General features: G+C 43.0%; 2 protein-coding genes across 6 annotated transcripts in view; one reads left to right on the top strand and one right to left on the bottom strand.

Annotated features, from left to right (window-relative positions):
- The window catches only part of CAB39L (calcium binding protein 39 like), a 67,318-nt gene extending 45,449 nt beyond the window's left edge, over positions 1–21,869 (bottom strand). The window contains exons 1-2 of one of the 5 annotated variants that reach the window (XM_069802728.1): positions 17,088–17,227; positions 165–391 (exon numbers count right to left, since the gene is read on the bottom strand). The gene's annotated coding sequence lies outside the window, so the exon portion shown is untranslated. Of the gene's footprint in view, positions 1–164; positions 709–17,087; positions 17,276–21,850 lie in introns of those variants that run through there. The other 4 variants (XM_069802731.1, XM_069802730.1, XM_069802729.1 and 1 more) reach the window with 4 other exon arrangements.
- Positions 20,167–27,103, top strand: part of LOC104311767 (SET domain bifurcated histone lysine methyltransferase 2) — a 48,771-nt gene continuing 41,834 nt past the window's right edge. Inside the window, exons 1-6 of the mRNA XM_069802341.1 lie at positions 20,167–20,285; positions 20,645–20,772; positions 21,788–21,930; positions 22,716–22,775; positions 25,153–25,275; positions 26,677–26,742. Coding sequence (XP_069658442.1) covers positions 21,897–21,930; positions 22,716–22,775; positions 25,153–25,275; positions 26,677–26,742 — 283 coding nt within the window. The 5' untranslated portion in view covers positions 20,167–20,285; positions 20,645–20,772; positions 21,788–21,896. The remainder of the gene's footprint in view (positions 20,286–20,644; positions 20,773–21,787; positions 21,931–22,715; positions 22,776–25,152; positions 25,276–26,676; positions 26,743–27,103) is intronic.

A 27,103-nucleotide genomic window follows, 5' to 3' on the forward strand; every position in this document is an offset into this window, starting at 1 on the left:
TAACACAGTTTACAAAGCTATAAAAAGCCAACAGCGTAACTACCAAGAACAAGCAGGCAAGAGGTTTATTATGAAAAGGTTGGTGCTAACTGGAAAAAAGAAAAGTTTTCTTAAATCACTTAACTTTCTGTCACTCAGAGGACATCATCCTGGCTGACACTTACTGCGTGCAGAAAGGTGGGGGCTCCTAGGCAGCCCTGCGCAGCCCCATGGCCAGGTGCTGAAGACAGCTCTGCCACCTCCCCGCAGCCCACGCCGCCAGCAGCCGCCTTCAGTTACCTTCCATTTAATTCTGCTTTATTCCCCTCTGCTGATTATCGACACGTGGCAGAGACAAGGGAATCCCGCGACTCGGCCTCCCGCTCTTCTTCTGCCGAGCTACCGTCAGCCTCTGGAAAAGCGTTAGCAGAAAGGATCGCTTGAACATGCACAGGCGCTCACAAGCAGCTGTAAATTTCCACTCCCCGCTGCCTACGGCCGGACTCGCGGCCTTGCTCCGGCTCCTTGTCGTTCCTGCTCCAAACTAGCTCCGTGGCTGGGTGTGCATTTTTCCCCCACTGCCCTCCCCACTTCCCACTCCCTCGCTCATCTCACTCGCAGGCTCACACACCACCCCCCCCAAACTCCACGTCAGAGGAACGCGTGGAAAAGCAAAGGAAGAAGCGATCGCTCCGCCAAGAGATTTCTCCAGGGTTAAGGGAGGCGATGCGATGATTTGGCATCACTTCAGTAAGTTTCCATTCCCCTCCGAAGTCTGTCGGTGCAGGGGAGGCATCGCTGATGGGTCCTCGCACCATCACGTGGCGGAGGCTGCTGGAATTAAATTATTCACCTTGCCGTCCTGCTGAGAATGCAAATAAGGGAGCCCAACAGTGGGTTGTTGTTACGAGATAATACTAAAATCAACATGCTCATGCACCACATCTTTCAGCAGAGCCCTGCCCAGAGAAGCCGAAGTTAAGCTGCTTCCTGCCTGACTATATGTTATAACATAAAGATCCGAATACTTTACTGCAATAATACTGGAGGGGGGGGGGGGGGGGAGGGGGAAGGTGCAGTATACTCTAAGCAAAATTTAAATCCCACTGAAGAAAAACATTAGCCAAAATTATTTTTTCAAAGGCTAATGCAATGGGGAAAAAAAACCAAAACAAAAAACCCCATACAATTGAAGTATTCTCAAACAAGTACTACCAGCTATTATCAAGCACACACAGACAGCAAAATACAATTAAAGGAATTTTTAATGCTTCACTTTTCTCTCTCAACAGCTATTGCTAAGCAAGCACCACATATTCCCAAAGGGAATGGCAAGTGACTTCCCCACCTGACCCCCCCAGCTGTCTAAGAGGCTTTGAGAGCAGGGAAAGGAGAATGCTTTACCAGCCACCATGGGCACTGGGATTTAAATCCCATCCTCACCCAGATCTCAGATGAGCCCCAGCAGGGACGAGAGCCCAGCATGTATTTCTCCTGAGCTCACCAGCTTGGGGGGAAGATTTCACCTCCTGTCCCTCTTCCTCAGCCAAAGTCCTACATTATTAAAAATAATTCCATATGCTACATTTGCTCGGGGAGCTAATCTCAGCCCCTGCCGCACACCAGCACTACAGTCGCATCAGATCTTGATTTAGGGCTCACCTGCAGTAGCTATTCACAGCCCTACATTAAAGGCAACCAAAAAAGTATGAGAAACCTCATTTCTGATGAATACAGATGAAACAGCCACCTTTTAAAGGGCTAACATCCTTTGCTAGCCATCCCAGCTCCTAACCAAGGCAAACAGGAGTATCCCAAATCCTCACGTTGAAGAGCCAAGAATCAGGCACTTGCCCGTCCCTCCAGGGCTCAGAGAGGCAGAAGTCGTCCCTGCTCCCTTAACCTCCCTGCATGTGCTCCTGCGTTTGCACGGGAGGTGCCAAGCTGGCCTCAGATCAGCAGATTTGTGCTCTCAACTTATCTGTAAAGCACGTCATCGTTCATGCTTACGCTTTACCTAACAGCTCATCAAGATACCTCAGCCCCGCGTTTGTGGGCTGCCCCGACTAGTACTGGGAACAGACACAAGGGCTGCTCCCGCTGCACCCAAAAATGCTGCAACAAGTGACACCAAGTGGCAATTTCTGCTCAAAACCCATAGTGAAATATTCCTCCAGCACAGAATTAAAGGCTTCCCGTTAGACACCCCCAACCAGGTTTCTTCTCTACACCACCTCCTGAGATTGCTCAGCGAGGGAACGCTGTGGATGCCCAGCTCAGAGCGGGACAAGCCGCCCTCTGAAGCAGCATCTTTCTCCACGAAGCTTAGCAGGCACGTGGACAACCGGCACAGGCTGACGTTTTGCGACATGAAGGATTTGGTTGGTGGGGGAAACTGGTGCTGGCACCGTTTCGTGGGTGCCTTGCTCTGCCCCAGCTCGGTGGGGAGAAGGAAGGGGCACTGCATCCTGCGGCACCTTACACCCATGCTGGGGTTGGCCCTTTCTTTTTTATCGGATACCGCGGCCTTTGGGTAAACGTCATAGCGAAAGTCAAACGATAAAAACTCTGCCCTTGGGCTACTGCTGAAGGTACTGGCTTTTCCCAAGGCAACACAAAAAAAAAAAAGAAAAAAAAATCTAAGTACACCATGTCATTAATTTCTAGCATGTCCTTTTAAGAGAATAACTTCTTTTCCTCTTACTCTCCCAAGCGAAATTATATCCTTTCCATAGTGCATCCACCACCACTTCAGCAGGTAAAAAGACAACCCTCTGTTGCCCCGTGGAGTTCAACATTGGCGGGTGCTACCCTGCAGTTGAATAGTCACAAAAAAGATTGAATAATCAGAAAAAAGCTGTTTTAGTTGCACATTAAGGGGCCCCACTGGATAATCTGCGTATCACTGAGTTCCCTGAAGTATTCATAGACCGTTCTGAGTAAGCAGGCCTTTGGAAGCATAAGAAACTTATCTAGAAAATGACTACCCTCTCTTTTGGACTAAATATGCCTGTATTCCTGGTTCTGAGGAATAAATTAAATAGGCACTCCATTTACAGTTCAACTCTGCCAGTCTTCTACCCGAGGAAATACTTTGGGGCTTTAATAGGAGCCCTCCACACAACAGGAGAGCAAGAAACACAGCTGCCCCCATCACTGCATTGCAGCAGGAGAAACAGTGCAAAGCAGAGTAGCTAAAGGGGCGGGGGGGGGGGGCGGAATTCTCTGCTATTCCAAAACTCTGTTTCATCTTCAGTGCAGTTAATTCTCAGATGACAGGGAAAGGCCCTGAACCATCCAACAGGAATTCAGCTGTAATTACTTAGTGCTCTTACCTCTTTGGGTTTTTTTGTTGCTGAGAGGTTATTAAATATTTCAAAAGAAATGTTTTCTTCAATTCTTAATTTGTAGCCATCTCAGATCTGGAATGATGTAATTATTAATAGCCAACAATTCTTTACAGTCTCAAAGTACACTGGGAAAAAAAAAATCTCTGTGCACTGCTAAAGGACTCCAGCCTCCACATATTTAAATTCCATTATATTTGTTTCCTTTAAAGTGAGCAGAGTCCTCAGGCTAAAACATGGTTAGAGTACTTTCGAGAAATGTTTGTCCTTGCTTTTGTAACTTAAAATCATTCCATCTAATAAAGACCAAAGGAAGAAAACCCCAGTCCATTATTCCTGCCCTTTCTATTTATTTTCTAAAGCGGAAAAGAGAAATTAGGGAACTTGAACAATAAGTATGGTAGCAATAAATTACAGCAGCAGATGATAAACATGCAGTACATATATATTAATTCTGCTCATTTAATCACCCACTTCCAGTCTGTCTACCTCCTCTGAGGTGAATTCCAGGATTCCAAAGCCCTAAGCAGCCTCAGATAATAATAATAATGATAAATAAGTAATAATCATCCTTCCTTCCTTCCCCCCAAATTGCTCTATGTCAAGGCCCCAGGCCATCAAAACTCAGTTCTCCACATCAACAAGTTTAGTTGTGTAATACTGGATATCAAGAGGAGAAACTTTAGAATACTAAAAAGATTCCCCCACGCCCCCAAACCTGAAAACTAAAGAATACCCCCCACCCTCCAGGATTTCATTCTATTCTTGCAGATCCCAACATATCAACATTATGGCAATTTGTCAGGGTGGAGGGGGACTAAAAACAAATTACTTACACTATCTACATTGTAAAGCTGTTACACTTTAACTCAAGGCATTAGCTTTACAACAAAGCAATACAAGAAGCGAGCCCAACAACACTTCTAAAACCTCATAAAATGAGAGACTTTATAGTAACTTCGTATTTCTGTTACTCTACAAGCTCACAGATACTAATTTTCATCAGATCCCCTGCAAGAGCAATGTGGCCGCTCCAAATTAATGCCATTAAAAGTAATCTTCATCTAATCGATCCCAAATACAGACATACATCAACACCCCCACTTTCTCTATTTCTCCCCCATATAACCTCGGAGGCAGACAAGCTCAGAACTGAGTTTATACACCAATCCCCCCAAAACAGCCACCAGCACCGCAATGCAAATTAACAGTTGGCTGCTCATCCAAATAAAAACCAAGGCCAAAAAAGGGGTGCAGTCTACAGAGGGGCAGGTGGTTTTCCCTAAGGCCATTTAAAAAGCAGCAAAGCCTCCTGGCCTCTCTCGGGACTGGAAAACTGAAATTTCTTCAGGCAAGTGTAGGGGAACAGAGAGCAGCCAGAGGCAGCAGCCGACCTGTAGCTGCATTTTAGCTGAACTAAGCAGGAGGATTTAAATGGATGCTTTGTACAATCTATTCCTAAAAATGCAAGCATGTCTTCAATGGTTTTCCCCTCTTCTTCCTCCTGGCTCCCTCTAGTGCTTTTAAGCACATACTACCTTTTCCTTCCTGTTGTATTTAATGTAAATATAATATAAACAGTTGCTAAGATAGTTATTTTGGGGTTTTGTTTCTTTGTTTTAAAAAGCTGCATTAACTCTTATAAACTGCTCAGGAGTTTTTACATATTTTTACATAATATTACATATTATTCACATGTACAGCACTCCAGCAATCACGCACCGACACTGGCCCTTCTACCAGAAACCTTTATGTATTAAACACTTTAAGTACAGGCCAGCGTATTTAAAATCTTACTCATTTTAAAGGCATCCATCAGCAACATCCTTAGAGAAAGTCATAACATTAATCTATTTCCTTGCACATTCCCTCCCCCAAACAGGAATTACATCTAAACAGGAGGTTACTATTGTGCAACAACCAAAAAATAAAACAGATCAAAATTTTATGCCTGCTCTAAATGTCACTTAAAAAATGTTAATCGCATCCCTTATCTACTGTGTCCCAACGTAAAACACAATCAAGAACCATACCTGCACTCCCACTTTTGAGTGGAGGAACAGTGAACTCATGACAACATCATGCTTTTTACCCGGGGATGTATGCAAACAGAAACTAGTCCTCCAAAATCAGTAACTCCCTGAAGAGCTAAGCAGGTATTTTTAATATAATTAAAGCCTTCACCTCTCCGGACTGCTTCCATCCCAGCTCTGTACAGTCAACCACTTCAGTGGCCACATTTGTTTGTCTAAGGTTCATTCACAGAATTAAAAATGTGAAAAGGAAAGCTCATTTCAGAAGGAACAACAAGAGCAGCTTTGCTGAAGATCTAAAATTTAACCCCTCATCACACATGTACCATGAGAAGCCCAATCTTACAATTTGTATCACAGCACACACCAAAAAAAAAAATAATTTACAGTAGCAACAAAAAAAAAAGTTATACATGGCCAAATAAGCCCTCACTGTCTAGTATGCTGGAAGACAGTCCTTGCATCACTGCTAGCACTTTTCTTCATTAGATTGCAAAATTCTCTCATGTGTATAAGAGCATTTATCTCCCATTTCTGAAATATTCAAACAATATTAATACTGCTTAGTCTTCTTGCAAATACTGAATTTAGCTGCTGGTTTCCACGTAACTTCAGCAAGCAATTTTCTTAATATTAGGCATGAGTTAGTAAGACAGCATGGGGTACTGCATGTTAAGACATCTCCCCCTTTCAACATGCTCTCATATGCAAAAAAAAAATAAAATCTATATATATATCCCCTACAGCTTCCCTGGTGGTGAAAGACAACTTTAAACTTCCTAACAGTGCTTGAAGCTGAAAGCTGTATTACTGCATATTCATCTCACTAATGGTGATGTGCAATGAAAATACTAGGCAGATCAACTGCCTTTTGACAACAATAATTTCTTCATACATAACATGTGGCTCTGTTTCTGACAAGGTGGAAGGCAGTTTGGGATTAAGACTCTTCCTCTATTGACCACTACTATAGAAGTCTAAAGCATTTTTCACGAGATCCTCTGAAGATGACTTGCAAACAAACAAAATTAAGCTTAATTTGAAACACAAGTTAAATGCTCCTGTGAGGCACTCACCATAACAGCCATTTTAGTATAAGGAAACTGAGGTGGCATCAAGCAAACACCCAAAGGTGTGCAGTCAAAAATATACTGTTAAAGAATGTCAGTAGATAGGAACTGTCATTCCAGATCAGAAAAAGCTCCATCAAATTCCATCTGCAAGAGCAGCTGACACCAAGTGCAAAGTAGAAAAAGAAATAGATACCAGAAGAAGGACTGCTCTACTCTTTCTGCTTCTGGCAACTAGCACCTTTTGGGTTTCCTGAAGTGTCATCCAAAATCTCCATGGTAAACAGCTACAAATGGCTCCACACCCATTCACTTTAAAGATCCTAAAAGAGCAACTGTTCCTCTTCTTGGGGGACTTTGAAATCATACCTGCAATACTTAGATACAACAGATTGCTCCAGATTGCTTCTGCCTCTCAAGACTGAGCAGCCAAGAACGCTCAGAGGCTGCTATTTTCCTCTACATGAGGGATCAAACAAGAAATCAGCACCATCAATAATTTACCGCCTTCCAGTTAGTTACTTCTTCAGGGCAGCAAAGGCCAGGATTTACCCACAGAACCATGGTTTTTTCAAGTGATTGCCGCAGTCAAGAGAACAACTACTACCAGAAAGTCCCATACAGAGGTAGGGTGTTGTACCGATGAAGAAATGTGTTCAGACCAAAGAAATCAAGAGTCACTTCCTATCCGTGTCATACATTTCTATGTGATCTTGGAAAAGCCACTTAGTCTCCCCATGGGAAAATGAATGCATTCAAGACCATACGGTGCTTTGACACTACAGTGATGGAACCCAAACAAACATACTAGGCAGTACCCAGCTTGCTGTGTCCTTTTCTTGTAGGCTGGGATAACGAGCTTGCAGTTTGTGTGATGTACGTCTCCAGAACCCATACTCACAGGCAGAACAAACTTCTGAGTCTCTTGTCATGCAAGTTAAAAATCCTACTAAAGCAGAACGGTTGAACCAAAACCAGTATAAAACTACGCTAAAAGTATCTAAACCACTGCTTTCAGACAAAGAATTACAGGTTTTTTCCAGTGTCAACAAATGAAACCTAAGTATTATTACAGTTCATGAAAAATGGCTGTTATTTTTAAGCAAGTGTTGCTCTAAACTGACTCACCCAAAGTCACACTGGAAAATCGCTGGCAGTCAACACTGCTCCCCTGGATAAACGGGAACCCAGATCTTCTCACGTTTTGCTCTTTACCAGTTTTTGTCCTGCAACAATGTTAGTTTAACATACTGGATCACAATAGGCAACCTTGAGAATTCATCAAGCTCAAGTTGCACACAGAAACATTGTCTGCACAAGTACCCCAAAGTCATTCCTCCTGACAAACAATTAAGTATATCCATCACTTCTCAAATTCCAATATATTTGCCTTCACGTGGCAGATACATGGCCAGTCAATGCAACACTGGATGCTTGCACTTTCTGTCCCACGATCAGGATCGCAACATGACTTTAATGTGATCATCTTACCTGTTAGGTGATGAATGGTCCCTTGTTGTCACAAATCCCCTATCACAGATTTTAGTCACATATTCTTCTGGGCCCAGGATGGAGCATCCAGTGCTCCCATGAAGAGCTATGTAGTAGTCCATCCTGGCCAAAAGTTGACTATATTGAGCCAATTAATCTGTATGGTATTCTATGAAATCCAACACTGTTACTCCCCAACGGGGAAAACCTAACCATACTTCCCACCCTACTAAAAAGCCATCCACTGTTCTCCCCATCTACGTTGCCCAACAACTGACATTGGACACTTTGTGGTTGTATGTGTCTGATGTAATAATTAATTCGCAATTAAGGGCTGAGTTCCTTTTGCTTTAATTAATAAACCAGGGTCATTCCTTGAATTCCTTAAATGGCAGCAGGCATACTGCAGGTTGGCATGTTTTAGCGCAGGAATTCTGTCCTGAACAAGGACCAACATGCAGCAGTGTGCTTGTCTTCAGGACAATCTCTGTTTTGGAGGGAGAGCAGCTGAGGCACCTGGGTGTGCTTTGATTCAACTCTGCTCCTGGGTAGCCTCAACAGTGAAGATCCCTGACAGGTTCTGGATACCTGGAAGAAAATAACCCACCACATGACATAAATGGCAAGCTCTAGATATATAGGTTGTATCAGGTCAAATATACTAATGGAAATCTTCTTGGCAAACACCACTCCTCTGCACATCTCTCAATGAAATCTGACAGGTCCTTTATTACAGAGCATACAGATCTATACTTACAAATACTGTCACACCCTCTGGAAATAGTTCAAGAAATTATGGTTTTCTCGTGCTAATGGTAGTTTACATATCTGCTCTCTTCCTACACAAGCTACTGATAATTTTTCTCCTGTCTGTGTGTCTTTGCAGTATGCATTCACAAAATAACTTCATCTGCCATCAAAATCTACACTTCTGAAGGATAGAAGATTGCTACATCCAACACAAAAAAAAGTCGTTCAGTGCCAATCATGCGAGTAAAGTGTACCCCCTCACAAACTAAATAGGAGTCTCGGGCTGTATCAGCCCAGACATGAAAAGTTATCTACCATCTTTGCAAAAAAATAACACTTATATTGTAGTCAGAAGCTAGCCGAGTCTGAACACCTGCAGAACATATTTTCTACTATCATATCTGCATTGAGAACCTCAATTCTCTCTCTCACATGACATTCTTCAATGTCACGTCCAAGCCTAACATCATGAGGAGACAAAATTTCATATCTATTAAATCAAGCAGAGATTCCCAAACCCAAGGAGTCAGAGCTGTAGGCCCAATAGCGGAACTGAGAGAGAAAAGTCCCAAAACCATTTCTTTCAAAACAGCAGTGCTCATAAGGACATAAAATTATGCCTGGCATTATTGCCAATTTTGGAGTTTCTACCCATGTACCAGTGAAAAGAAATGGCTTGTTTCCTAAGAGCAGGCAGAATCCTGTGAGAAGGTCACCTAGTGAGAGTCATACCAGTTAAACTTTCCATGACCACAACAAGACAGCCTCTACTAGCTGTCATCATGGGATGAAATTACTTTCACAAGCGTAAGAACTTCCATTGAAAGATTTCCGCACACAAAGACCTGTATCCAAACAGCTGCATATCAGCCAAGTAACTAAAGACGTAAACCTAAGCTATTTAATACCTCGTCATTTAACCCAACAACCACACTACCTATTTTTAAATTTTTCCATTTTAAAAAAACATAGATGACATGGTTAGGAAGTTTAAAAGTAACAAGAATCCGTGACAATTTACACAGAACTGGCTTTTCTTTCAAAATTGAAGACAGGTTCTATATGCCTCCTATAGAGTTATGAAATAAGACCTTATTTGGGAAAAAAAAGTTTGAAACTGATTTTTTCCTCTTCTCAAAACAAGAAATGAATGTCGTTACTCCCAACAAAGGAATTTAAAGATTGCAAAGATGTACTCTGGTTCTCACAAAGCATGGATTATTGTCTGGCATAGCTCAAGAGCTTCTTGAACAAGAGCAGCTTTTTAAAAGATCTTGGATCTTGATGTTAATTTCAAGTGTTGGAGAATCTATGAAGTCCATCAATAAGCTAGTGCAATAGTTAACTAGGTACCACTTCAAATATTTTTTCCTTTTATGCAAATTCATATTTTTTTTTACTTTCTGCTTCCTGCTGCTGTGACTCCTGTATTTGCAAATGTATGCTCTTTGAAGGCTCTCCATTATGTTCATGCATAGGTACATGATCAAATCACTTCAGCAAACTCAGGATTTACTTCTTCATCGCCATGTACATTAAGTGTGTAGGTATGTTTTTCCAACACCTACAACCAGTACTGACTTCAATTTAAAAATGTCTTGAAGTGAATCCATCAAACCCGATTATATTCCAGAAGTGAGGTCAATAATATTGGAAAGGAAATCTCCCATTCTGTGTTCAATACATTCAACTACTATTAGCTCTTGGCTGCCGCTTATCTACAGGGAGTGTCTTGTATGCTGCCTGTTGCCCATGAGTCTTGATATCTTGCAGTACTGGTTTTTTGGACACTGCTCCTCATCCTTAAAGTGCATCCAGTCTTTTTTCCTGGTGATCAACTTCCCAAAGCTTTGAGTCCATGTTTCAAAAGAGTAAACTAATGTGCTCTTTAATTCAATCAAATACATGAGGCTATGCCATCATTTGTCATTTTTCTACTTTACATGGCCTAGATAAAACTGTCAGGAAGGATTTTTGCATTTTCTTCCAACTGTGTGTTCATTTGGGGTTGGGGTTTTTTGCAAACAAACATCCAATGACTGATCATCACAAAATTATATCTTAATTCAATGATTCTTCATTGAGTGTAACATTTACAGGAGTCAGTTTTAGATTAAGGATTTGATCTAGTCTGTCTAACTGATATACTAGACATTTTATAATTCCTGTTTTCTATTAATCATCTTGAATAGCATTTGCTACACGACAATCCTTAAAATTTTGGACAGTTTTACATTAGCCATTTAAAAAAAAATTCCTTGGACTCCATAAATTTGTAGCACAAATTTTCAGAAGTGTTCTTTCAGTCTTTATTTACTGCTGTAATATGATGGATTTGTTCATAGCTATATGATCATTCGTAATATTCAGCTTCATTCTCACTACAGATGTACATAACAGTTCTGTCTTTTCAGCGCTGTTGTTGACAACTTTAGCGCAGCCATCAGACATATGTCACTGTTCTTTTTGTTCCTGGTATTTTTAGAACTTCTCCTCATTAGCCCTAGATCATAAAGAAAATCTGGAGAGTTTTCTTTAATCATGTGTGTAAAAAATTACTTATACTTATTCCTATGTATTGGCTGCTGCCCTTGAATCACTTCTAAATCAACATGGGAGTCTTCCTTTGCTTAAACTATCTTTTCATATTCGACACTGCACATTCTAGATAGCCATGTGTTCTTGCATTCTGCCCCGCCGCCCTCCCCACCCCCCAAATTTGAGAGACACTCTTGTAAGCAATGTTAGAAGTATCTTAGTGATGTAAGAGCACATCACATCACGCAGAACAGAAGATTTGCTTAGTCTCTCATGGTTTTTACCCTCAAAGATGGGAATGTCACAGAGTTTTGCAGCCATCTTCTCCCATGACCTTATGAACTGCAATGAGACCTTATGAACTGTGATGAGGAGATACTGAGTTTACAGGGTGGAGAGAGTTCAGTGAGAGAGGAAAAACAATGGGTAACATCTCTGTGCATGTTTTCTTAGCATTTAACTGCTGCCCAAGAAACTAGAATAGCACAAGGATATCTCAGGAAATCCTCTGGCAACACCTTCCTTTCCCTGATAAAAGGGTGGAACACAGATGAATTGTAAGGGCATGTATCTCTTTACATTAATGTTGGTTTTTTGAAGGGAAAAACCTTTTCCAAACAACCTAAAGACTACCAAGCCAATTTGACCTCAGAGTTCATTCAAACCTGCCTTCATTCAAACTGCCTTTGACCAAAAGCACTGTCTTGTTACTTTTGTATTTTGCCCAAGGCTGCATGCGATGCTTGGAATGGAGCAGTACAGACATTGTAGGCAGTTACAGACCTAAATACAGATTGTAATGTAAAAGACAAGACCTATTACTGGACTGCAGATGAGGAGTAGGACCAAAGGTCAATATAATTTCTATGCAATAAGCTTGCATTTAGAAGGTTCAGCCTTACTTAGCTCATTTGCTTAAACCAATTTGTCAAAAAAAACCCAACTAACCAACACCAAACCAAACAAAAATGATCACACCCCACACCTCCCAAAACCACAGACTTTTCCCAGTGATTATGTGATATATACAATATCTGCCTTAACAGAGGACTACAACCACCGTGCAATCCTGCCCTCACCCTGTAAAGTTGAATTTAGTGCCTTATTTCTAACAATAAATCATATATTGCAGACAGCTCCTCCTGTATTCAAAAGCAACAGGTAGTGAATGACCACCATGAACTCATGAGCTGGTAGTCTTTTGTTTATTTGCAGAAGTGAGACAGCTGCCTGACTGCCGATGAACTGCAGAGAGCACACAATTAAGGTACACTTGAGGAGGGAAAGTCGATACAGCCATGCCTCCCTGCTGACATATGAAAAAAGGTGTAACAGACCTGAATGTTATGTGTTGCTCAGAACACTACAGGTGCTGGAAGTGAACTCTCTTTCCACATAATTTTAGTCTCTTCATATTCAGTAAGTTCCAGTGCCCTTACTTTAAAAGCCCCACACAACTTCCTTCCCACACTTAAGAGCAAGTGAACTGTACTTTTTGCTACAGTAAATTTGTAAATATAAATTTGTATGAGTGCCTTTGTGCTAGACTGACATCAGGTCTTTAATAAAGATCCAATAGTTGTCACTAAACTGTCCCCACATTTCAACATCTGGTTATGCAGCAGTACTTTCTTCCATCTTAATTATTGTCTCTTGCAACAGGAAACTCAAGGCACAAACATTAAAAAAACCTGATATCTCAGTAAACTCATGCTGTAAAATAATTTAAAGATGTTGTTTCACAATTGATTAAGTTGCTCTAAGATTACATTGCTTCCAAAAAGGGAAGACTAGCCCTTACTGTCGTTACCCCCCTTGCATCAGTTCTAGGAATGGCACGACTGCAGAGACAGATCAGCCTGTCGGGCACCCTGGAAATTTAACAGCTGGAAAAAAACAAACCTCTCTTACTTCCCCTAAAAATGCAGCTTTTAGAGAAGTGAGAGGAACCATGGAGGGACTTAATAAATGTAACTTGTGTGAAATTTTTGGAACTACCTTTATCAGTCATTTCTAAAATGGACAATCCAAGCTACAACACTAAAAGAACAAAAGAAAGGAAAAAAAAATCCAGCCACCCATGAACCCTTTTTTTGGAGGAGAGGGGATGCAATTTTTAAATATTTCTACAATATGTAGTGGCAAAAACAGTTAAAAAACAACAAAAAAAACCCACAAAAAACAAAACCAAAGATTCTGTCCCTTCTTACTCATTCCTATACCCTGGCTGCAACCACACATCTTGATCTGCTAATGCAAGGTTCATAGCACCTTGCTATGAATTCATTAACAGACTCAATCTTAAAAATAATCCTTCCTTCACTTAAAACATGCTACCGAACCACAACTCACGTAACTGGTTCATCACAAACTTGACAGAAACCATATCTGCACACTAAACTAAGCTAACCAGCAGTATTTGAGCAGTATTTGGTGGACTTTTTTTTTTTTTTTTTTGGCAGATACACATGAAATCTATTTCTAGCAGCACTCAATCTTAGTAAAGCTTTTTTTTTTTTTTAAATGCCAGTCTGCATGCAATCTAAATTGCTTTGGTATTACTTTGCAACAAATAGCATACCTATCCACTTAGGTGAAAGGAGGGCCAAATTCATACATTAGAGTCACTTGAGTAACAGTTTTTATGAAAAAGGGTTGCAAAGGTTTGGGCCCACAGTTCACACTGCTGATTCCATGCTGCTGAAAGGATGCCTCACACATTTTCAACATAGCTTCTTTGGTTCCAGTCATTCAAGAATTTTACCAAAAAAAATAACAAGCTTAAATTCAGTCACCCCCAAAAGAAACCCATTCACCTCCACTGTCTGTAGAAAGTGGGAGGGCTTTTTGGTCTAGCGCAACTGAGAATGCAGAGAGATCCTGGCTTAGGACAGCTCTGCTGTGCGATAAATACCATCCACAATAACCTGGATACGCTAAGTGTCCTGCCCGTACCAGTACTTTGCCCGTACTAAGAAAGAAGTTGCACAAACACTTTAAACTGGGATAAATGACACTGACAATAAAATTAGAAAGCAACCCATCTATCTCCAGATGCTCATTTTGCCCCTAGGCCACCCCCCGTTCCCTGAGAGAAGCAGAAATACCAAGTGGCTGCCCAGCAAATTAGATGGGGAAAGTTATTCAGATAAAATTAGCTGAGCCAAATAAGTAACTTTTTTTTTAAACCCAACCAGTTCCCTGAGCGATGACACAAATGAACAGGGGAGGGCTGAGAAGCACAGGGAGAACAGAACTGTTTCTTTCTTCGACAGTGCCAATTTAGTGTTCATGGGACTGTGGCTTCCCTGACCCTTCATAAGGCTTATCAACAAAGCCAATCGCAATGAATATTAATAGGACAATACTGCTTCCCATCCTTGCTCCTCATATTCTCTACACCTTACTGCCAGTTTCCACACCTCTACAAAGTTAGGCAAAACCAGCTGATTCAGCACAGTGAACTGCATCAGGAAAAACAATCAACTAAAAAAAAAAAAAAAAGGTTTTTTCTTCAGCTAAATTAGTTTTCCCACGGGAGGCTGCGACTAAGGACTATTTAGTCCAGAATATTCTTTTATGAGCCCTACTGTTGAGCCTCTACACCACAACATACATTTACTCTGTTTTCTATGGCTGTAGCCAAATTCCTTGTGGTATATTTGAAACCTGACAGGTTTCAGTTTTATTTGAAAGCAGATATTCCATCTACACATAACAATGACTTCAAGTTTTTGCCACATGCCTCCTTTTCATGGCTTTTATTCACTCAGGTCCAGTTCTATGCCAGGCACTCACTCCCTTGCCTCTGTGCAGCTGCTGCCAAGACCAGCACTAACCGATCAACCTTACATCAGCTGGCATCACAAGGACAGCTTCCTCCACACTTTGATTTAAAAAATAAAAGGCAAATTAAAAAGAAGTTGTGGAGCACCCTACAGAACATCTCTTAAGAGTGGGAACACCGCAAATTTACTAAATCTTGAAGATTGCTTTGAAATTTTTGTCTGCTACATCCTTGTTTAATGAAAATACTTTGTGCACATACTTCAATCTGTATGCAAACCCACAAATAAAGCCCATCAAAAGGGTCAGAATACTTTACAACCACTAGCTTTACTTCAGAAAATACCACTGAAAATTTATTTCAGATAAATACATAGTTATGTTCACATGCAGATATGAAGATAAAAAGGTTTTTAGGCATCCATTTATTTTGGGTTCCTTTCATCATATACATCTACTGCCTGAGATTTCAGGCCCTTTCAAATGCAACTGTAATTACAGGCTTTCAGATCTTGTTAATTCGTCCAAGTCACCCAAAATTAGAGGACACAGTTTTAGGTCTTGATCAGTGTATTGTGGTGGGGCTGTGGCACAGCAAAGATGACGCATGCTGCTCAACTTGGTCCAACATTATCTAACATTTAAACCAGTCCTTGCTTTCTGTGTTCATGTAACCATCTGGAATCTATGTTGGCAATGAGTACTGAGACTGCAAGACAGAAATATAGCTAAAACTGAAAACATTTCTACTACATAAACAGTCTATAAAGAAGAAATCCATTACATTACCAGTCTCCAAACGCAGACCTTGAAGAATATGCCAGCTAGTGGATGGTTAAGAATTTCAGCATATTGGGCCAGACTCCAAAACCCTCAAGCCAGTTGGTAATTAACAGACATCTAGGTCCTCCAGATGAAAGAGGGCTATTGTTTAAACAGTGACACAAATTTTTCCTTTCCTTTTCATAGCCAGTCTCTGCCTGTGTTTTAAGATTCCCTTAGGACCATAACAGTATATGATTTTAGAAGCTCATCCTCTCAAATAGACAATTTGTTTGACTTTTAGTTGCCAAACGTGCTTACATCACAGGTAGAACAAAATCATTTTACAGGCTTCTCAGAGATCCCAAATCTCGCCTTTCTTTAATAGCTGGAAAAAAATAATATCCAAATAACCTAATTAAAACCTAACATACCTACAAGAGCAACAGAATTACAAAACAGAGTAACAAAACATACTGAGGGCCTGTAAATAGTCTGTGATAAGTCCAACTACTAAGCAACGTACCTACAGGGAGTATTAGTCTGTGTTTTCATAAATAATGATGTGTTACAGCAAAGCTTCTAAGATAAACCAAAGGATGCTTCATTAAACAGATTTTTTAAAGAAGCAATGATCTGTATAAAATTGCCTGTTCTCTGATCTGTTACGTTACTCAGACTACATATAAACCATATTTGACCTAATCAATGTAGTAAAAGAGAACATTATGAGGTGTGGACACTTATCTATAAGGGAGCAAGTTAAATCACCAAGAAGGATAACAGGGAGGATGTGACAGAGAAGGAGCTGGTAAAAGTACTCAATTGATATGAAGATAACTTTAAGAAGAAAAGAGTCAATAAAACCAAGAGCCAATGCTGTCAGAAAAGGACAAAAAGCTAAATGAGAATTATAAAGCATTTTCCGAATACCCATGACTTTCCAAAGTCTACAGCTTTGACTGCTTTGTTATTTTCTGGAGCCTGACTGGTGTCTCCATACCCCACCCAAGCCTATCTGGCCATATGAGGAAATACCCAAATCCCCACGGCATTCAAGATTATAAAAACCTCCCTGGAGAAAAGAACTGGATGAGATAGTTCCTTTTGGACCAGCTTCATCTCCTCCCACTCAAAGGAGTCATTTGCAGTCTGCCTGTCTATGCAACCGTTCATCTGAAGTCTCTAAATCTGACCAGAATTCTGTAGCACAAAAGCATAATTCAGCAACTCAGTCAACAGCACCATTCAACAGCACAGTCAGCCCTTTCACCATCACCCTAACAAAGGTGCTAGCAAATGCGTAAGCATGTGGAACGGGCTGTCCTCACCTCTAGGTGCAGTTAGTCAGTCCAGGTCTAGACTGCAGAGTCCCAAGAAGCTTATATCACTGCTAGAGGAGTGCTGCAGGCAGGTTACCGGCATGTCAGATCAGCATCGCTTGTGAGCTTCTGCCACCTAACAAGTTTGGGAAGAACTGAGCTTACTGGCTCACTGGCAGAATTTGCCACTGTGTTGCAGAAAGCCTATCCTACAGCTCTAGATAAAAGCAAAACCAAGGAAACTTAGGTATGTTTCAAAACTGCCTCCTCATTGTAATTAATTTTGTTTTAGGAAAGATGTATTTCCCATTCCTTTTGCTTCAAATAACAAGCAAAACATATTACTAATTTCTCATTTGTCTGAGAGGCATAGTCATGTGCTTCCAGCTTCTTCAATCACTCCCAGTTGCTAATAAAAGCTCTTGAGTGCTACTAACACTTTACAGGGAATAACACAGATTACACCAGTGTTACCTCTTCACTACATGTCCTCTGCATTCACGTGCTAAAATACAGAAAACTGCACTTCCAATCACACTGACATAAAGCACATTTTTATATGCGTGAGTGCAAAAGTCTGATTTCCATCCGTCCTACATTTTATTTTAGTAGATTGTTTGCATTAGCCTCCAAAGACAGCCTCAGCACTTCCCTGCTCTCTTTTTTGGAGCTAGGCCGCACCATGAGTGACCACCACAGACCGCAGCGGTGCACATTCACTGACAAGCACCAGGCAAAAGACCCCGCTACGGCAGATGGAATAACCTCTAGCAGCTTGCTCAGAGCAAAGGGGCCGCTTTCCTCAGTTGCTGCAGGATAACACCATCGACTGCTTCCAAGTAAAACCAACATTGTGGTCAGATTCCTAATACTTACATTTCAATGAATCATTGCCGGGAAAAGGCTCGAGCTCATTTGCTGCTCATGATCATGAAGCATATGGCAACTTTATCATCACAAAACCCCAATCAAACCATCACCCTAATCATATCAGGTGAGCAGACATATACAGCCCTGTTATCCAGCCATAAATATAATCATTTAACAACACTCATTGTTTATGAGATTGCTATATCATCTCCATATTGCTGATTAATGCTTACCACATAGTTTCAAAGCATGCAGGCAAACACAGAAGGCCATTTAGCAGGCATTTAAGGAAGGAAAACTTTATGAGGAAATCACCTTTTAAAATAATTTCCAATTAATACAATCATAATGATGCTGGGCTCCATCTTCTCTGTATTTGGTATATTCCTCATATACAATTTGTAATGCCACAAGTGTTTCATAACACTCAGTATTCACTTGCATGTGCACATATATCAAAAATCCAGTAAAATGAAATTACTTAATCTGCAGTCATCACCTCATAATGCAGTGTATTCCAAAAGCAAGAAACACTTGTACTTAATTTTAAAATAAACAATTACAGGAGAGAAATCTCTCTTTATAAAACAAACCCTACTATTTTTATTGGGAGATTTGTCAGCACATTAGTAATGCTGAGCCACCCTGTTCCCAACGATATTATTGTTAGTTATCTCATTTCTCTGAGTTAGGCAGTACTCATGGGCTAATCAGCAAACTTCAAACACAGGCACAGATGTAGGCATGCCTGTGCAAACATTTAAGAGGTTTTATAAAAGTTCAAAGCAGATGACATCAAAATCTTCTGGAGGATCCTGGGTCCGACCAGAGCCCCAAGTCACATCAACATAGCATTCCCCGCAGACAAATTAAATCTCTGCACCACCACCCCACCCCCCCAAAAAAAACCCTGAAGAAATACTTTAATAATATCCACAAGATTGGAAATGCTTTTATAATTATTTGAGCATGTTGTGTTTACCTCTAGTTTAGTGGTGGCAAAAAAAAAGAAGTGACAAAAAAGTGCTGACAAACCACTTTACCCACCTTTTAAGAGCAGGTTAATTTTTGCTTCTCTGAAAAATCCCTTCACATAGCCACAACACAAACACTCGTAATGCCGCTGAAAATTTTAAGGAAAATGTAAACTTCTTTTCACACTTTGAATCAAAAAGGCAGTATTAACTTAGCACTTCATAGGGTACAGCTGCAACCAGCAATGGTAAATGGCAGGGGCCAGCAGTGAAGTTAACTCATTCACTTACCAAGTATTTTAATTTGGTGGACTGGAATCAAAGGCCCAACCCCCCCTCAGTTAACTTGCTTTTATTCTCCCCAACTCCCCACACATGTGCCTGCAGTCCCACCGAGCTCAGCCAGCAGCCAGGACCCCTTTAGCCAAGACAACTTCCCACAGGGGCCTAGAGACTGCCCGGACTCCATGACACCTGTGGAAAGCCCCACAGGTGGGGAAGGGTCAGTGGGACACAGCTGACTACCCCACCCCACGGAGAGAGGCACCACGTCCCCCCAGCACCTCAAGCCCAAAACAGCGGCCAGGGCCATGCCTGCAGCCTCACTCAACCAGATCAGCTGCCTGAGCCAGCCCTTTCCCCCTCGCCCTCCTCCTCAGGGCACTGCTGTGCCAAGATGGCGGCGCTCCCACAGCGCCCAGCCCGCCTCGCCACCCGGCGGTTACGGCACGGCTCCGCCCCCACCGCGGGGACGCCCCGCCCCTCCCGCTCGCCCCGCCCCCAAAATGGCGGACGCACCTCCTGTCTCTCGGCTCGCCCCCCGCCTCCGCGGCCACACGAGCCTCCCCCCCCTTCCAGCACCGCCCCATTGGCCAGCGCCGCCCGCACCGGCTCCCCCCCCACCGCCGCAGCCAATAGCAACAAAGAAAGGCGCGCGTCCTTACGTCGGCGGCCCACCTCCTGCGCACAGCCATTCGCTCCCGCGGCCCGGCCCCGCCTTGCGCATGCGTAGTAGCGCGGCGCAAAGCCCTAACCCGGAAAGTTCAGCGTCTAATCATCGAGGCCTTGCCTGCCCCACCCTGCGCCGCAGGAGACGGGGAGGCGCTATGGCATCGGCGCATGCGTTCTCGCCCCCCCGCCCGGCGGAGGGAGGGGCGGCGTGGCGCTTAGTGCGCAGGCGCATTGCCCGCCGTGGAGGCGGTGGTTGAAGGGGAACGGCTTGGCTGGTCGTGGGCGGGGTGGTGAAGCCTCCCTGTCATGGCGGCGCCCCCTAGCGGCCGGCAGCGCCGCTGCAGTGCGCGCTCCCGGCGGCGGAGCGCGGCCCGGCCCGGCGCGGCCCGGCCCGGCCCAGCGCCGCCCGCAGGTATCGTTAAGCGGGGACAGGCCTGGGGGCGGTGGTGAACGAGGAGGAGGAGGAGGAGAAGGAGGAGGAGGGCGGCTGGCCTGCGGGGGCCTGGCCCGCCGGGACCGCGCCATCTCTCAGCAAAGTCTCGGATGGGGCGGGGGGGGCCTGCCCTTGCGAGCGCCGCGGCGCTTAATAACGCCGGGTGCATCGGGCGGAGCCGTGTGGGAGCTGTCACCCGGCGTGGGGGGGGGGATCGGCCCGGCCTCCCCGCACCTCGGGGAACGCGTGCCTGAAGGAGTAGGGGGGGGTCGGCGTGACCCCCGCGCCTCAGCGCGGCAGCCTGTCCTCTTTAATCCTTTTCTCTCCTTGATCCCCAGAGACCTCGGCCAGAGGAGGGTGGAAGGTGCTGAGGCGAGGCCCCCACTGGTGCATGAGCGTCCCACGGCCGGCCCAGCGTGGCCCCTGACCAGAGGCTCGCCCCGCCACAGGCTCACCCCCACGAGAGGTTCTCCCCTGCCACAGCTTTGCCCCCACAAAAGGTTCTCCCCCGCCACAGCTTTGCCCCCGCAAGAGGTTCTCCCCCGCCACAGCTTTGCCCCCACAAGAGGTTCTCCCCGACGGCTTTGCCCCCACAAAAGGTTCTCCCCCGCCACAGCTTTGCCCCCGCAAGAGGTTCTCCGCCACCACAGCTTTGCCCCCACAAGAGGTTCTCCGCCACCACAGCTTTGCCCCACGAGAGGTTCTCCGCCACCACAGCTTTGCCCCACGAGAGGTTCTCCCCTGCCACAGCTTTGCCCCACGAGAGGTTCTCCCCTGCCACAGCTTTGCCCCCACAAGAGGTTCTCCGCCACCACAGCTTTGCGCCACGAGAGGTTCTCCCCTGCCACAGCTTTGCCCCACGAGAGGTTCTCCCCTGCCACAGCTTTGCCCCCACAAGAGGTTCTCCGCCACCGCAGCTTTGCCCCCACAAGAGGTTCTCCCCCGCCACAGCTTTGCCCCACGAGAGGTTCTCCCCCGCCACAGCTTTGCCCCCACAAGAGGTTCTCCCCCACCACAGCTTTGCCCCCACAAGAGGTTCTCCCCCGCCACAGCTTTGCCCCACGAGAGGTTCTCCCCCGCCACAGCTTTGCCCCCACAAGAGGTTCTCCGCCACCACAGCTTTGCCCCACGAGAGGTTCTCCCCCACCACAGCTTTGCCCCCACAAGAGGTTCTCCGCCACCACAGCTTTGCCCCCACAAGAGGTTCTCCCCCGCCACAGCTTTGCCCCCACAAGAGGTTCTCCGCCACCACAGCTTTGCCCCCACAAGAGGTTCTCCCCCGCCACAGCTTTGCCCCCACAAGAGGTTCTCCCCCACCACAGCTTTGCCCCCACAAGAGGTTCTCTGCCACAGGTTTGCCCCCACAAGAGGTTCTCCCCCGCTGCAGGCTTGCCCCCACCACAGGTTCACCCCATGTCAGCCATTGGCAAGCACTGGCGCAGAGCTCCCAGCCTGACAAGCAGCCCGGCTCCCGTCCGCAGGCCCCTCAAGCTGACCCTGCAGTGGTGTCGGAGGACAGCAAGATCAACACACTGCTCTCCTACCTCAGCTGGGCTTGGCACTGGCCCCCAACGAGTGTAACAGCCCTCCATGCAGCTGCCCCAGAAGATGGAAGAGAAAAAAAGTAAGCCTAAAAAAAAAATAATGTTCTGAGCAGTCATGAGGCAGATCTTGTGAGAAACTTTTCTAGGAATCAACAGTCTTCACTTAACCTCTTTTCCCAGTCAACCAACTGAAATTTCTGTGCCAGAATGAATGGAAATCTTTTTTCAGTTATAGCACAGAAAAGATTAAGTAGCTAACTTACAAGTAAGGCACGTTTTATGTTCTCTGTGTCGCTTGTGGTGACAGTCAGAAATTTGATATCTTCAGTGTGGTCAAAGAATGCTGCCTTACTTCTCTGTGGTGTTATTACAGTAAAGATGTCTTGCTTTATCTTGCATCTGTTGAGAAACAGATTCAGTAATTTTTTTACCTAAAAAAGGCTTCATTTTTTTCCTAAATAAATTAGTTTAGTTGCAGTAGTGCTGTATTGACAGCATTAATTAAAAAAAGAGAGAAATGTGAGCTAATAGAAAGTGGGGGTTATGTAGGCTCAGCTGAATAAGCTGGAAAGTATGGGTCATCTCATGACAGGTTCATGCTTGAGGGATAATAAGAAATGACCTATGTAAAAAAAATTTCCTCACACAGCTTGTTTCATGTGAGTGTTCTTCAGCTAGGTCTTGACAAGACGTGGGATGATTCTTTGAAAGTGGGGTGACTATTTCACCACAACGCTTTCTCACACAGTGGTCCCACTGATACCTGCTGTAGGATTTACTTGTATAAATTTTGAAAATCTAAGTAGCTAAAAGCATTTTAATTTCTCATCTGATCTCTTACTTGTCCATTCTGCACATCTTGCAGTACTGTGTGACTGCTTTGAAGTGGAGAACCTTACCATTTCCAGGGGGGAGAGGACTGAAGGTAGTGTAATTTGGATTTATGGAGGGGAAGGAGGAGGTAGTATATATTTGGCACCACTTTGTGAAAATGGTAACCGGAAGACAGTAGTTTTGCCTTTTATGGTGTATGTGTAAGATGTTAGTCAGCAGCACTACAGCTCCTTTACAGGAAACATGCACCCAAGTATTTTTTCTGGTAGCTGGCATAAGTAGCCCTGGCCTTGGCTGCTTTTTTCTTGCTCTAGCATCATTCTCCTGCACAATGCTGAAAAAAGAGAGATATGGCCACAAGGATCCTATAGAGGGAAAAGAAAATCCCTCCAGAGGTAATGGCCTCAGCCAGGTTTAGAACTATTGCTACCAGATGCCAGTCCACACCCTGAGTCATCAGCTGGTGAGATCCTTTTGAATGCTGGCAAGGTAGATGCATCCTGTGTCTGTTCACTCCCTGTCCTCCTGGCTGGGGTTGACAAGAACAGCATTAACACTGGATAGATTTGTGATGTGGCAATCTGTCTTTTTTTAAATGAAAATTATACTATAAATTTCATATGCAATCTTTGCTTCTCCATGCAAAACCAAGGTTTTGCTGCTAGAGTTTCAGGGCACTCCAGCATGAGAAGTGGGGAAGCATTTCCAAGGTGAGTGAGTGGTTTGAGCACTACACATAATAGTGTATGTTTTATTTCCTTTTGGCCTACACAAGGTTATAACTGATGATCCAGAAATGAAAAACTGTGTTCTGTCACCCATCCTCTGAAGTAATCTATTTACCAGTGCTATCCAGTCTTAGTAAATGTATTGAAATATCTAAAAACAGGTAAGAAATAAGGACAGCAGTTTTAATCTGCAGTGGTGGAACTTCTTACTAGGATTTTTGAATGTATATTTTTAAGCACACATTAAATATACTTATTTCTCAGTATTTTAAATTTGTGATACTGTCATGCACAGCAAAAGGATGGGAATGGCACAGGGCAGATGTTGTCTCCTGGAGCAGTAGTGTAGGTTTCCAAAAAGTGTTGTGGGCATTTTTTGTAATGGGTCTTTGACCTTTCCACATTATTTTTTTTTTAAATTTCTGTGAATATAAAAGTTCATGAAATTATGTTGAGAGTTAGTGCCAAATTAGTTGTTTTACAAGATAAAGTACTTTCAAGATTGCCTGTTGATATTAAGTATTATGCTCATAGCTGCTGGTGACATAAGCAGCTGGGGTTGTCGTGACAAAAGATTACTTTCTTCACTGCTATCGTGATGCTTTTGAGAGTAACCATAGAATCTGTACTGCCATAGCATTACTTCGCTTCTGGTGTCTTGGGCAACAGAAGTCATTCTCTGGAATGACTTTGGAAATACTTTTTTACTAGCCTTACAAGAATGCAGTATTTCATGACTGCTGGGGAGGTGTCACCCTAGCACATTTGCCAGCCAAGATTTGCTGTCTGAAAGTGGAATGTAAACCTAGTATGGTGACAGTGGACTCTACCTCTAGAAATGGAGTAAGAAAACAGATTTACTTGTTCTTTTGTGCTTGATTATTGAAGAGGAGAAACGTTAACTATGAGAGAGTGAGCCTGTTCTCTTTTCTGGCATTGTCTGTTGACACACTGAACCATATTCCCTTTTCAGAGTCCTTGCCAAAGATGCACCGCTAATGTTTTAAAAAAAGCGTTCATGAGTGGGCTTGGTACCTCAAAGGTACATACACTTGGAAGAGAAGAGGTTCTGAACCAGTAGCTTAAAAAGCATTTCTTTAAACAAAATGTTCTTTATAAATATTTCTAGTGGAGGAAGGAGGCACAGTATAAGGGGTGTATTAATTATTGCAACTGATATCACTTGGTGAACAAAATTTATCAAACTGCTTTTATCTGAAAATATTTTGAACCTTTTTTCCCCAGAAAACATACAAAAAATATTGATAGGACAGAATAGTCAGCTTGTGTAGCTAAGGGAGGTTACAACTGTAAAAAAATTTCCAAATGCCTTTTGTTTAGTAATATGTTCAGTTCATTCAGTTGGAAATTCTCTCTTGTGTCCCTTCTGTGAGTTTCAATGGTGATTAATTTATAGTGGGACTAGTTTGCAGGTGTTTGGAGAAAGTCTACAAAGGGTGCTGTGGGAGCCTTGCTTGAAAAATTACTTGAAGGAGCATCGTGGACCATCAGAAGCCACTCCAGTTCATCACTTGACTTCTCTTTAGCTTTCATGATTAGATTTATGAGTAGACTTCTGAAGGTTTAAGCCTACAAAAGAAGATAGCTGTCCTGGCTGGTTTTTCAGAAGTGCCTCCCAATGAAATGAGTGGGAGCCTTTGAAAAGCCCACTAGGAGCTACTTGTGGTTTTAGACTTCTTGGGAGTTGTACAGACTTGTAAACAGAAATCTGCATTTCAGGTGATGTGAAGACGTTTTGGACACAACTGGGAGGTAGAAGAGTAGACGTCATATTTGAGCAGGTGCAAAATGTGCTGCTGTTGCTAAAGCAAAAGATCAAGAATGGAACTGCCACAAACCAAGGTTTGAAATCCTTGTAACAGTTAAGCTGTACTGCAGGGGAGCTGTGTGATATCTGCCACAATTCAAATATCTCTGAATTTGAATTACTTAGGAGTTGGAGTTTTTAAGCACTTTAAAAAATACATCTGCTTTTTAAAAAACAGACTAATCATTTCAGGTGCATTTTGCCATTTTCTCATTTTGCCTGTATACTTTTTCAAACAATGCATGGCTCTTAAGCACATGGAACTGAAGTGTTTCTTCTTGAGAAGTAATGAAATATCTGCAGTGCCTTGTGTTCTGTTCATCATCAGAAGTTTTAGCCTTTCAAGGTGATCTCAATGAACTGAATGGTGTTGGGGTGGGATTATAATTACATAAGTATTATTTCATGTTGGAGGCACCGTTATAACTTGAAACGTTAGTAGAAAAATGTGACAGCAATGCCTTTAAGATTGTTCCTGGTTTTCATGGAAATAAGTTTCCTTTACATCAAAATTGGAAGTCTGATAAGCTTAGAGCAGTACACGGTTTTCTTTTTACTGGTTTATTTAATTCAGAAAAATTACTCTTTTTTTATTAAGTTGCCCACATAAATGTAATCTGTGGATCTTACTGCTTTTTTTATGCAAGAAAGTGTACAGTAATGTAAGATGCTTTTAAACTGGTATAGCCACACAGTCTGCATTGTACTGCTCGCTCTAAATTGGTAGCGCAATTTTTTGTGTACTTAAGCTCCCACATCTTGATTTTTATGACACAATATTACAGCAGTACCTAGATAAAAGTTGAACTTGAATCTCCAGGTGACACAATGGATCTGTAACATAGCTAAATTCAAATTTTCCTATGCTTCATTCTGTAAAGATTTCAAACTAAAGTATTAAGATGGATTTTGCTGACTCTTGTCTGCCACCTTGTAATATTTATTGCATGGGGTAAGAGGTTGAGACAGAACTGGTTTCTTCTTTGTGTTCTTACTATCTGAAGGCCATTTCCACCAGTTTAGGAGTAGCATTAATTTGGTCCAGCCCTTCTTAGCCAGAAGATGACTAGTCTGATGACAAAGTAAAGAGAGAAACTTAACACTAAATTGTGTTTATGTATATTACTGCCACTAGAGGCTACTGGTTTGTGTGTGTTTGGAAACATTCCAGCAGCTTTCCAAAAGCCAGAGGATGTTTGGTGCTGATTCACAACTCCTAATACGAGCTGTAATTTTATTGTAATTCATAGATGTGTCTGTTAAGGACTGTGGTGCAAAAGGTTTCTAATAGTATCAGTCTTGCAGTGCTCTAGATTAGCATAGTGAGGAAACAAGTGTCTCTGGAGGACTTACACCTTGTTTTCCCTGTTATCATTTTCCCTATTATCATTACTTAAATTACACTTCGTATCTGTTTTGTTTTGGTTTTTGCATAGAATGCTGGCAGGCTTGGGCACTGGTGAATGAAGCTAATCTAGGTGATCTCTTAACCTTGACAAATGGTATGTGCAGCTCAATTGTATTTATTTGGTATGTGGATTTAATTTGTCTCGTTTTACTCACCAGGAGCTTGTTTCCCTTCGTTGAAATCGGTAAAATAGATCTGAGAAGCCTGTTAGCATTACAAGGGAAAAAACGTAATTATTAGTTTCCTCAGGTACTGGACTGTGGACTCTCACCTGGATTTGTACTTTTGTGGTTTGTGTGTATGTGTTTATGGCTTGTACCAAGGGAAGCGAGTTTGAACTAGTAAGCCCTGATGAATCCGAGCTGGGTGCAAGCAGAGTCATCTTCTGCATGGCTCCACTAGCTGTAATACCCTGGTGTAGTGGGTTAACCCCAGCCAGCAAGTAAGCATCATGC

Source organism: Haliaeetus albicilla, chromosome 15, assembly GCF_947461875.1.
Source record: "Haliaeetus albicilla chromosome 15, bHalAlb1.1, whole genome shotgun sequence".
Classification (NCBI taxonomy): domain Eukaryota; kingdom Metazoa; phylum Chordata; class Aves; order Accipitriformes; family Accipitridae; genus Haliaeetus; species Haliaeetus albicilla.